This window comes from Cervus canadensis, chromosome 3 (genome assembly GCF_019320065.1).
Source record: "Cervus canadensis isolate Bull #8, Minnesota chromosome 3, ASM1932006v1, whole genome shotgun sequence".
Lineage (NCBI taxonomy): Eukaryota > Metazoa > Chordata > Mammalia > Artiodactyla > Cervidae > Cervus > Cervus canadensis.
In genome coordinates, this window is record NC_057388.1 from 100,997,910 (window position 1) to 101,010,597 (window position 12,688).

Consider the following 12,688-nt stretch of genomic DNA (forward strand, 5'->3'; position numbering starts at 1 on the left):
AGACGCCTTGGGGACAGGCAGGAGGACAGGCTTAAGGAGCTGTTCTAGGGGGAGGGTGGGGGCCGGCAGGCCGAGACCTGGCCGGGGGAGGGAGCATGGAGCCATCGGGGTCCCAGCGGCGTGGGGGTGAGCCCAGCTGGTGGGGCAGCGCCCCCCAATACCAGTACATGCCCTTTGAGCACTTCACCAGCTACGGACTGCCCTCTGAGAATGGGGGTCTGCAGCACAGGCTCCGGAGGGACGCGGGCCCCCGTGCCAACGCCCACCCCACACAGGTAAACTTGTCAGAGGAGGGGGCGGTGGATTCCAAGAACCAGAGGAGCCACAGATGGGGGGAAATGAAGAGGCAGGTGGCAAGAGGGGGCAGTGTGATCTTTCTAAGTTAAGTAAGTACATGATCGAGCGTTCCAAATATGAACATTCTTTAAAGGTCTGGGTTCAGCCCAGTGGGCACCTTCTATAGAGATACATGTGTACCTGAACACAAGCTTACTAACAGAACCCCTCGAATCTGGGGGGAGAAGGCAGAGCCACACATGGGTGCTGAACCCATGCTTACATAACCTACACGAGGGGACTGGCAGAGAAGCCCACACCTCTGCGTGCCAGAGCCGTCCTCACACCCTCGCCCTGCACACAGACACCACCAGATTCTCCCTTCCCACCCTCGGCAGAACACACACACATCCTCACTTCTGCAGAAGGCAGAAAGGTGGGGAGAAGGGGAGAAAATGGACTGAAGAGCATGGTCAGTGATCCAAGACACACCAGTGTCAAATGAGCAGGAGAAATGTAATCAGACTTGCAGGTGGGAGGATTCATCAAGTGAGGTCCCATGAGGTGGTGGCACCTGGAGAGACATAGAGCTCTGATCTCGGTGAGGGGGCGCCTGGTGAACTGACTCGGGGTTTGTTGTTGTTCAGTCACTCAGTTGTGTCCGACTCTGGGCGACCCCATGGACGGCAGCACGCCGGGCTTCCCGGTCCTTCGCTGCCTCCTGGAGTTTGCTCAGACTCGTTCATTGAGTCGGTGATGCCCTCCAACCATCTCATCCTCTGTTACTCTCTTCTCCCGCTGCCTTCAATCTTTCCCAGCATCAGGGGCTTTTCCAATGAGTCCAGGGTAAATATCCTCCAGGTGTTCCAGACATCAAGGGAAGGGCAGTGATGGTGGGGGCATCCCTGAAGGACAGATTGGGAGCTTGTCGCAGATAAATACCTGGGTTAAGGTCAGCGAGTGAACGTGCCTGTGAAGGGACAGGATGGAACCTGTCAGTGGGGGACCAGGAAATCAGGATTTAAAAATGTTTTGGCTGATGAGATGTTGACTGTGTTTCCTTTAGCGTGGGGGTCTAGGCAGGGCAGGGAAGCTGAGAGCCGGGCTGGGGATCTCTGTGCTGGGAGTCCAGAGAATCCAGGTCTCAATCCTGACCTGTTCCGAGGGTGGTGGGTGGGGGAAGTTCCTGGAGAATCAGTTGGAGGGGCGAGGGCACAAAAGCCAGGGGAGGCTCCGGTGGTGAGTCAGAGCAGGCTTCCTGGAGAAGGTAGCCTGGAGCACTACGGGGTTGGACAGGGAGACCCCTCCTCGTGGCCCGGGGCTCTCTGTCGCGGGGTACGTGGTCTGAGTGGGATGTCAGCTTAGTAAAAGGTGCAGTGTCGGCGCCTTCTGGTGATGGCGAGCAAAGCCAGCACACTAGCATGCAGCTGAAGGCACTCGGGAAGTCAGGTTGGGCAGGTGCAAAGAGGGGGAGCTTGGACTTCCGCTTTTCTCTGCTTAAATCTTATTGTGGAAATTTCACGCTTATACAAAAATAGAAAGAATGGTGTAATGAATCCCCAAGTACCCCTTGCCCAATGCTTAATTATCAATTTTCAGCATCTTTGCATCCATCCTCCCATCCCTGGCCCTACACTCACAAATCTGGACAATACGCCCCTTTCAGGCTTGACTTCTCTTTCCCCTCCCACCCCTGCTCAGACGGTGAGCCCTAGTCCAGCCAGCACAGATTTAGCTCTTTTATTTTTATTTTATAAATTTACTTGTTTATCTGACTTCGTTGGGTCTTAGCTGTGGCACACGGGATCTTTCGTTGTGGCACACAGACTCTCTAGTTGTGGCTTGGGCTCAGGAGCGCCTGCAGGCTCAGTAGTTGTGGCTTAGCATGTGGGATCTTGGTTCGTGACCAGGGATTGAACCCGAGTCCCCTGCATTGCAAGGTGGCTTCTTCACCACTGGATCACCAGGGAAGTCCCCAGATCGGGCTCTTTTAGTGTTTCCTAGACCAGGTTTGGTATGTAGCACCCGTGTCTCCTCTCCTCTGGCCTCGGACCTAAGGTGGGTTGAGGTAGCCCATGTGCTGGCCCCCGTGGGAAGTGTCTTCTCTTGAGTCTGGGGAGGATATGGAGGAAAACAGGGCTCCCTTCGGTCACTAACCTCATACCAGAGCAGGGTATTAGTGCCTCCTGCTCAGGATTCAGGCATAAACTTGACTGCTCGTATTGTGAAATCAGATCTCTTCCACTCAGGCTCTCTGAGAACCAGCAATGTGCCCTGGCCTGACCCTGGCCCCAGAGGACAGAGTTAGTGTAGTGGAGGTGGGGCAGGCTAAAAGGAGTTAGTATATCTTGCACACATACAACGCCCCAAACACACATGCTCTACTTCGGGAAGGAGTGGACTGACCTGCCTTTTGGGGGCTGGGTCCAGCTTGTGCCTACAAGCACAGGGCGGGGACGTGGATGGGCCTTCTCTAAGCCTGCAGGGTGTCCGAGGAGCCTCATTAAAGCTAGACACACCAAGGCCAGGAGCCACCAGGAGTCACCTGCTAGCCTGTCCTCACCCCATCCATGTCGGTGTGAGGGGGGTCCGGGGAAACGACAGGGGGGCCAAGAAGCAGGAAGCAGTGATGCACAAAACATGTCATTGACGCAGATGCCCAGTCTTAGCACAGTTCTCGTATCCCTGCTTCAGAGTAGAAATTGGTTCCCTTGATGAAGGCTGCTGTTGAGAGAGATGAGTACAGATGGGCAGGGGTGTGGATGAACGGACAAGAGTGAGGAGTGGGAACTGTGTAGACGGACGGTGGGGAGTGGAGGGCGCTGAAGACCCAAGTGACCCTGCATGAGGCCGTCAACACCCAGGATTTTTAAAGATCTATTGATTTCTGATTGGAGGATCACTGCTTTACAATGTTGTGCTGGCTTCTACCATACATCAACATGAATCAGCAGTAGGTAGACATATGTCCCCTCTGTCTTGAACCTCCTTCCACCTCCCACCCCATCCCACCCCTCTAGGTTGTCGCAGAGCACCAAACACCCAGGATTTTAAAAAGCTGTTTGTGCGATTTATCTGTGGGTCTATATGAAGTGAAGTAAAGTCACTCAGCCATGTCCAGCTCTTTGCAACCCCATGGCCTGTAGCCTACCAGGCTCCTCCATCCATGGGATTTTCCAGGCAAGAGTACTGGAGTGGGATGCCATTGCCTTCTATATACTTCCTTCTATTTCTTTTGACTCTTCAGTGAGACAGACCTTTCCCATCTCCCTCTATCCAGATCTATGGCCATCACAAAGGGCAGTTCTCAGGCAAGGAACAGGACACCGAGATCCCCAAGACGATGGGCTCCAGTGCTTCCATGGACAGCAAGGACGAGGATCACTATTCTAAATGTCAAGGTGACGGGGACGGGGGAATGGAGGTATCTGGAGAGGAAAGAAGTACGGGGATTAGGGCAGTAACTCTGAAGACTCGTTTCGTATTTCTGACTCAAGGTTCCCATCTGCACACCAAAGCCCTCCTCCAAGGAAAAGACACGGCTCCCATGTCCTTCTCACCCTACCTTCCCACCGTCCCTCCCACACAGCCCCAAGAAACCAGAGTTTAGAAGGGAATCAAGTAGCCAGAGGGGAAATGGACTCTGGTGCCTTCTGAAGGGCAGAGAGGTGAGGAGGAACTCAGGGAATGAGACATACAGACCAGACCGCTAGGGGCCCTGCGCTCGCAGCCCTAAGCCGCACACTCAGAGCAGTGACTGGTTACCTTCCCCTCTGTCCGTTCCTTTCCTAGATTGTATGCACCGCCTGGGACTCGTGGTGAGAAGAAAGTTAGGGGAAGACTGGATCTTTCTGGTGCTTCTGGGGCTCCTGATGGCTCTGGTTAGCTGGTGCATGGATTATGTCAGCGCCAAAACACTTCAGGGTAGGTGTAACATGGCCCTTTGCCCCCCCTAGCCTTCCCCATACTGTGGTTGTTCTAGAATTTCCACCTAGGGTAAGCTGGGGGAACTTCGGGATGGTGCTCAGAGAGGAACAGGTGTGACTCTAGTCCAGGGACACCAGACCCAGATCCATTTTCCCTGTCCCTTTCTATCAGCTGGGCTGTGTGTGGGTGCCACTCTCGGAGGGTGACCAGCTTGTGCTAGTTTTCCGAGGGCTTTGCAGTTCGGGCAACTGGAAACATGCGGGGTGGTCCCAGGAGCCCCTCCTGCGAGGGTAACAGGTGGCTGGGTGCCCACAGCCTCTAAGGAAGCGGCCACACTGTGGTTCGCTGCACTGCCATCCCCTCCACCTCCCACAGGTGGTGGGAACTAGAATGGGCCATGTCACCTCCCCCAGCTCAGATTCCTCCACGAGTCAAATGAGAATAGCGCCAGTTCTGAGGTCGAACCGGGGCAGTGGGCCACTCGAGCACGCTCTTAGCCCGGCTCTCCTTGCTGCCGGCGTCGGGGCAGCACTGACACGTGGTCCATCCTTGTAAGACTGAGCCTGGACTCCTGTCTCCGCAGCCTACAAGTGGTGCTACTACCAGATGCAGCCCAGCCTGCCTCTGCAGTTCCTGGTCTGGGTCGGCTTCCCCCTAATCCTCATCCTCTTCAGCGCCCTCTTCTGCCAGCTCATCTCTCCCCAGGCTGTCGGTGAGAATTTCCCACATCCCACCGCGGCATGCCATCACCATAACCCACAGCATCTCAGAGGCCTGTAGACCTCGCACGCCCCTCCTCCGCTCCCTCCCAAGTCTGTTCTCGGCTTTGCCACTGTCCCCCTTTCCCCGCTCACCTCCCCCTCCCCCCCAGACCTCTCGCTCCACCCCCATGTCCACTGTCTGGATGTCCATCTACCTTTAACCTCCAGCTTAAAGTTGCACATAATCACTTAAAACTACAACAAAACAACAACACGCTTTTAGGCTCTGGAATCCCTGAAATGAAGACAATTCTTCGCGGGGTGGTCCTGAAGGAGTATCTCACCCTCAAGGCCTTCGTGGCCAAGGTAGTGGCCCTGACCGCAGGACTGGGCAGTGGCATTCCTGTGGGGAAAGAGGTAAGACTCCAGTTCCTGCGGGGTGAGCGGGGCAGGCCTTCCAGCAGAGGGCGCCACAGAGTCTAGCGGGAGCTGGGGAGAATGGGGAGGTTGGGACCATGGGGATTCCTAGGCTACCAGGGAAGGTCCGCACCCTGGGGCACAATGACAAAAAATATCAGAGCTGGGAGTAGCTTAGAGCAGAGTCTCACCTTGGGGGCACTCACTGCTGGCATCTGGGGCTGAGCAATTCTTGGTGCTAGGGGGCTGTCCTGTGCCTTTGTAGGATGGCCTGTCCCTCCTACAAGCCAGCAGCAGCCCGGCGTTGTGACAAACCCCTGGAGGCAGAATCTCCCCCAGCTGAGAACCACTGCCTTAGAGACAGTCCAGACAAACCCTGTGAAAACTGAGACCTAAAGGAGGCTGTGCTTTTCTTCAAGGTTACTTGTAACCTTGTAAGAAGTTACATGTAACTTCTTGCCCTGCTGCAACCAGAGTTATCTTTCAAAATGGTATCAGGAATAACTGCCCTTTGGTTAGGAACTTCAAATGACTTTTCATTCCTTTTTTTTCTTCTGGCCATTTGACATATGGGATCTTAGTTCCCCGACCAGGGATCGATCCTACACCCCCTGTGGTGGAAGGGCAGGGTCTTAACCACTGGTCCCCCACCCCCACCCCCCACCGCCCCCAAGAAGTCCCTCCATTCCTTTCAAAATGAAGTCCAAACTTCTTTCCCGGAGCCTGTGGTGATTAGGCTCCTCTCTGTCCTGGCTTCTGTCCTCCCGGGCTACTCCTCCTTCCCGTTGCTGAGTGATAAGGCACTTTCTGCCGCTCAGCCACCAAGTCTGCCCCCCTCTCCAGGTTCCTGCATTTGCTGTGCCCTCAGCCTGGAACTTTCTTCTACCGAGACCCCCATGGCTCCTGTTTTCATGTCCATCAAGGCCCTACTCAGTTGTGACCTTCCCCACCCCACCCGTGTCTTTCCTCTCTCTCTTCTGTTGTTCAGTTGCTCAGTCGTATCTGACTCTTTGCAACCCCATGGACTGCGGCACACCAGGCTTCCCTGTCCTTCACCATCTCCCAGAGTTTGCTACAACTCATGTCCATTGAGTTGGTGATGCCATCCAACCATCTCATCCTCTGTCGTCCCCTTCTCCTTCTGCCTTCAATCTTTCCCAGCTTCAGGGTTTTTTCCAATGAGTCAGCTCTTCTCATCAGGTGGTCAACAATGTATTGGAGCTTCAGCTTCAGCCTGTCCTTCCAATGAATATTCAGGACTGATTTCCTTCAGGATCAACTGGTTGGATCTCCTTGCAGTCCAAGGGACTCTCAAGAGTCTTCTCCAACACCACAGTTCGAAAGCATCAGTTCTTCGGGCGCTCAGCCTTCTTTATGTCCAACTCTCACATTCCTACATGACTACTGGAAAAACCATAGTTTTCACTAGTCAGTTTCTTCACAGCCCCTAGAATTTTCTGAAATGATAATGTGCTGGGCATCACCTCCCTTCCTCCCTGGGATGAACCTCTGCGAAGGCACAACCTCTATATTAGCTGTATTTCTAGCCCCTGGTACAGTGTCCGGAGCAACCGATGTCTGTCCAAGAATGCCATCAAGCCCCCCTACCCGACCCCTACCCCTGACCCCTCGACCACCTCCTCTCTTCCAGGGCCCTTTTGTTCACATTGCCAGCATCTGCGCGGCCATCCTCAGCAAGTTCATGTCCGTGTTCTGTGGGGTGTATGAGGTAAGGCTGAGAAGGGCGAAGGAGGCGGGGCTGTGCGCGCTGGCGGCACGATGGGCTGCCTTGGCCGCGATGCTGAGCCGGGCACTGCGCTAACCCCGCCTCCTGCAGCCTGCATCCACGTGCCCCCGGCCCGCCTCCTCCAGCCACACGATGCTGGTGCCGCTGTTTAAGCCCTTGCTGGTCCCTTGACGCCCTCCCTCTGGGGGGGGTGGGGGGTTGTCGCACGTGGTCCGCTCCTCCGCCGGCCTCCGTGTCAGTTCCCCTCCGCGTGTCCCTCGGGGGCCAGCCCCGTCCCTTTGTCGTTCCTGGTCCTCCACCCCGCGTCTCGTGCGCTCCGGCCGCGCCGCAGCCCTCCACCGCCTGGTCCGCGCGCTCCTCTGTTGCAGACCGTGCCTGGGCAGCTTGACCTCCTGGTGTCGGCCTGCGCTGTGGGCGTGGGCTGCTGCTTCGCAGCCCCTGTCGGAGGCAAGTTTCACTTCCTCCCTATCCCAGTTGGCCTGAGGGGTTGTGTGTGTGGGGGGGGGGGGAGGGGGGTGCTCTCATAAGCTTTGGGATGGGGTGGGGGTGGGGGCTGCTCGCGGAAGGGGGATGGGGGTGGGCCTTTCAGGGAGTGACCCCGAATCACATCCCCAATCACTCACTTTCTTAAACCAGACAGTTGTGTGTTCTTTTAGCAGCTGCTGGCTCTTCCATGCCATTTGTCCAAAGCCCTTTCCTGTTAACACTTCTGGGCCCGATTGTCCCCAGCCCCCCTCTCTGGTGACCCTTTAGGCTTACCTGCCTTCCGTAAATTTGCCTAACCGGCTCATTTTCTATGTCTGGCTTTGCGCTATGAGATCACTTCCTGTTTGCCAAACTAACTGAGTTTCTCCTGGCGTGGGATAGCCCTGGGGAGATGGGGGCCCCTGTGATGGATTCCCTGTGACTCAAGTCTCTCCTTCTCTGTCCTCCTTCCTTGCCTGTTCTCCTTCCCCTCCCTGCCTCGCCCTCTGTCTGTCTGTCCCCTAGTAGCAGCCATACTATTACACTGACATGCTGACGGTGGGCTGTGCCGTGGGAGTCGGCTGCTGTTTTGGGACACCTCTTGGAGGCAAGTGACGTACCCACTCCTGCATCAGTGCACTTGCCTGTTCTTGCTCCCAAAATGGTTACTGCCAGCGTCCCCAAGTTTAAGTATTACCAGTTTAAACAAGGGTAAAGCAAGATAGCTTTCAGTGAGCATTTACTATGTGCAGGCAGTGTTCTAAAGACTTTACATCCCTTCCTGCCCAGAGCTGTATGAGGTTGATATTAAAGAAGAGAGAGAGTAAGTGACTTGCTCTGAGTAAGTGGGAGGACCAGGAAGGAAAACTCAGGTGGCCTCTGTGGGACCCCTACTTATATTGTGTTTGTGAGTGCTCAATTGTGTCTGACTCTTTGCGACCCCGTGGACTGTAGCCCTCCAGGCTCCTCTATCCATGGGATTTCCCAGGCAGGAAAATTGGCATGGGTTGCCATTGCCATTTCCTCCTCCAGGGGCTCTTCTGGACCCAGGGACTGAATCCATGTCTCTTGCGTCTCCAGCATGGGCAGACGGATTCTTTACCACTGTGCCACCCAGGAAGCTAGACAGCCCTTTGTACTGTTGGATATTTTTGCCCTTCACTTACTACATCTTCTAACAGGGGGCTTCTGTATGTATGTGTGTGTGTGTATATATATATATATATTTTTATCTTTAATCATTCATTTTTTGTTGTTGTTTTAATTGAAGTATAATTGACATCTCTATATACTTGACATCTGTATGTATTTTCTTCTCCAAAGGAAGACTGACCTTTGCTTGTATGTTGTTAAGGGCATGGGAGTTTCAGTTCAGTTAAGCTGCTCAGTCGTGTCCGACTCTTTGCAACCCCATGGACTACAGCACTCCAGGCCTCCCTGTCCATCACCAGTTCCTGGAGCTTACTCAAACTCATGTCCGTCAAGTTGGTGATGTCATCCAGCCGTCTCATCCTCTGTCATCCACTTTTCCTCCCAGCTTCAATCTTTCCCAGCATCAGGGTCTTCTCCAATGAGTCAACTCTTCACGTCAGGTGGCCAAAGTACTGGAGTTTCAGCTTCAACATCAGTCCTTCCAATGAATATTCAGGACTGATTTCCTTTAGGATGGACTGGTTGGATCTCCTTGCTGTCCACGGGACTCTCAAGAGTCTTCTCCAACACCACGGTTCAAAAGCATCAATTTTTTGGCACTCAGCTTTCTTTATAGTCCAACTCTCACATTCATACATGACTACTGGAAAAACCATAGCTTTGAGTAGATGGACTTTTGTTGGCAAAGCAATGTCTCTGTTTTTAAATATGCTGTCTAGGTTGGTCATAGCTTTTCTTCCAGGAGTAAGTGTCTTTTCATTTCATGGCTGCAATCACCATCTGCAGTGATTTTGGAGCCCCCAAAAATAAAGTCAGCCACTGTTTCCCCATCTATTTGCCATGAAGTAATGGGACCAGATACCATGATCTTAGTTTTCTGAATGTTGAGTTTTAAACCAACTTTTTCTTTCACTTTCATCAAGAGGCTCTTTACTTCTTCACTTTCTGCCATAAGGGTGGTGTCATCTACATATCTGAGGTTATTGATATTTCTCCCGGCAATCTTGGTTCCAGCTTGTGCTTCCTCCAGTCCAGCGTTTCTCTTGATGTACTCTGCGTATAAGTTAAATAAGCAAGGTGACAATATACCGCTTGACTTGACATACTCCTTTCCTGGTTTGGAGCCAGTCTGTTGTTCCATGTCCAGTTCTAACTGTTGTGTCTTGACCTGCATACAGATTTCTCAGGAGGCAGGTCAGGTGGTTTGGTATTCCCATCTCTTGAAGAATTTTCCACAGTTTGTTGTGATCCACACAGTTAAACGCTTTGGCGTAGTCAATAAAGCAGAAGTAAATGTTTTTCTGGAACTCTACTGATTTTTCTATGATCTAATGGATGTTGGCAATTTGATCTCTGGTTCCTCTGCCTTTCCTGAATCCAGCTTGAACATCTGGAAGTTCAAGTACTGTTGAAGCCTGGCTTGGAGAATTTTGAGCATCATTTTGCTAGCGTGTGAGATGAGTGCAATTGTGTGGTAGTTTGAGCATTCTTTGGCATTGCCTTTCTTGGGAATTTAAGTCAACCTTATTTAGATTAATGTGTGTGTGTGCTCAGTTCAGTTCAGTCACTCAGTAGTGTCCGACTCTTTGCGACCCCATGAATCGCAGCACACCAGGCCTTCCTGTCCATCAGCAACTCGCGGAGTGTACTCAAACTCATGTCCATCGAGTCGGTGATACCATCAAGCCATCTCATCTGTCATCCCCTTCTCCTCCTGCCCCCAATCCCTCCCAGCATCAGGGTCTTTTCCAATGAGTCAACTCTTCACATGAGGTGGCCAAAGTATTGGAGTTTCAGCTTCAGCATCAGTCCTTCCAATGAAAACCCAGGACTGAGCTCCTTTAGGATGGACTAGTTGGATCTCCTTGCAGTCCAAGGGACTCTCAAGAGTCTTCTCCAACACCATAGTTCAAAAGCATCAATTTTTCAGCACTCAGCTTTCTTCACAGTCCAACTCTCACATCCATGCATGACCACTGGAAAACCCATAGCCTTGACTAGACAGACCTTTGTTGGCAAAGTAATGTCTCTGCTTTTCAATATGCTATCTAGGTTGGTCATAACTTTCCTTCCAAGGAGTGTCTTTTAATTTCATGGCTGCAGTCACCATCTGCAGCGTGCTCAGTTGTGTCCAACTCTTTGCAACCCCATGGACTGTGGCCTGCCAGGCTCCTTTGTCCATAGGATTTTCCAGCAAGAATACTGAAGTGGGTTGCCATTTCCTCCTCCAGAGGATCTTCCTGACCTAGGGATGGAGGCTATATCTCCTGCATTTCTTGCATTGGCAGGCAGTTTCTTTACCACTAGCATCACCTGGAAAGACATTTAGATGAATAGTCAGCTTCATTTTTATTTTGACCACACTGCACAGCATGCGGGATCTTAGTTCTCAGACCAGGGACTGAACCTGGCCCCCTGCATTGGGAACTCAGAGTCTTAACCACTGAACCACCAAGGAAGTGCCAATGGTCAGCTTTAGATGAGGACTACAGATGAGAATTAAAGGCTCATTTTTTCTTGATCGCAATGTAAAGTTGAGTTTAGCTCTCTCTACTAATGTTAGACAAAGGGCAACTTTTCAGACTTTTTCCTTGTCCTGGATGACTAACAAGTGTGCATGGTCAGAGACAGCTGCTGTATCTGTTTATTTACTCACTGATAACAGTTGTAACCAGATTAACAGAGCAAGGATTATATAGATCACTGGTTGGATTCATTGGTGACAAAAAAAGGTACCATGTTAACCATTGGAGAAGCAGAATTGTAGGAAAGGCATCTGCTTCATAAATGCACCAGCTGTTAGAGGTATCTTTCAATTATGAAAATGAAATCAGTCCTTTCATTGAAGAGTTTTCAGGAAACCAAGATGACTTGGCTCAGGAATGATACATGGACAAACATTAACAGTTAATGAAAATGTACCAAGGTCACTTGAACTGATGCTAAAGCAATGCACACAGCATAAGGGAGATAGGTTGGCAAACATGTTAGCTGGCATCCTGCTTGTACTGTTGTCAGCTCTTGTCATTAAAGTCAATGTCCCCAGCAGTGAAGGCTAGCCTGTTGGAATTTCTGCACAAGTTTAAATGTTCACACTTGCATTTATACTCACTCTCACCTTTATTGAGTCTTTTGCCTTACAAATCCAGAAGGTCTGAAGAACACTTTTAGAAGGGTAGCATTTTTTTGTTGTTTTGTTTTTAATCCAGATTCTTTTAAAGTGAAGAGAATATTATGTATGTATGTATATATATATTTTGCATAAAACTAGAACTTCTGAGATGAATGAGGAAGGTTCATGATCTTGTCTAGAGACTGGGAGAGGCAAATAGTTAAGTTACAGATAAAACATGGCTCTTGACATAAGTTGACATAAGAAAATGTTAAGCATTGAAAAGTTAAAATGTTTATTTTTAGGATGTTTGTAATAAGTGGCAAATATTAAATGAACTTGCAGATAACCTTATTTGATAGCTTTATTTTACAACTATGGATTAATTCTAGAAGAAAAAAATTAGTATTAATTTATTCACTCTGTAGCCAACTCTTAATGCCTTACAGTGATGAAATCTACTTCAACCTTTGGCTAAAACGACAAGCATGTTTTTGTTTCCATATACGTTCTCTGCGGTGAGCAGAGGCAGCACCTCTCTCACTGTGCTAGTTACTATGCTCGCAGGTACCCACAGCAGAAAGGGTAGACAGGAAGGCCAGCAGACCGTCACAGCCCACTCAGAGAAGCATCCCAGTGGCAGCCTGGGCAAAGTGCAAAGAATATTCTGGAGAGAAGAGACAGCATTGCAAAGTCAAGACATACAGGAATAGAATGTCAATACATGAGTATTACTAGAGGACACAGGGGAAGAAATGACAGGAAATGAGTCTGGACAGGTACCTGGGGGGTGACTCATGAAGGTCATCATAGGAAATGCACAAGAATGTCAGTTTCATTCTCTAGGCTAGAGTTTGCCTGAATGTGTTGTACAGAACACAGTTCATGGTG

The 12,688-nt window shown here is 51.0% G+C and overlaps 1 protein-coding gene across 2 annotated transcripts in view; it reads left to right on the top strand.

The window, feature by feature from the left end:
- CLCN1 (chloride voltage-gated channel 1) overlaps positions 1-12,688 on the top strand; it is a 38,835-nt gene continuing 26,147 nt past the window's right edge. The window contains exons 1-7 of one of the 2 annotated variants that reach the window (XM_043463930.1): positions 1-275; positions 3,557-3,677; positions 4,069-4,200; positions 4,787-4,915; positions 5,188-5,321; positions 6,973-7,050; positions 8,062-8,140. In XM_043463930.1, coding sequence (XP_043319865.1) covers positions 96-275; positions 3,557-3,677; positions 4,069-4,200; positions 4,787-4,915; positions 5,188-5,321; positions 6,973-7,050; positions 8,062-8,140 — 853 coding nt within the window. In that variant the 5' untranslated portion in view covers positions 1-95. Of the gene's footprint in view, positions 276-3,556; positions 3,678-3,773; positions 3,945-4,068; positions 4,201-4,786; positions 4,916-5,187; positions 5,322-6,972; positions 7,051-8,061; positions 8,141-12,688 lie in introns of those variants that run through there. The other variant, XM_043463931.1, reaches the window with a different exon arrangement.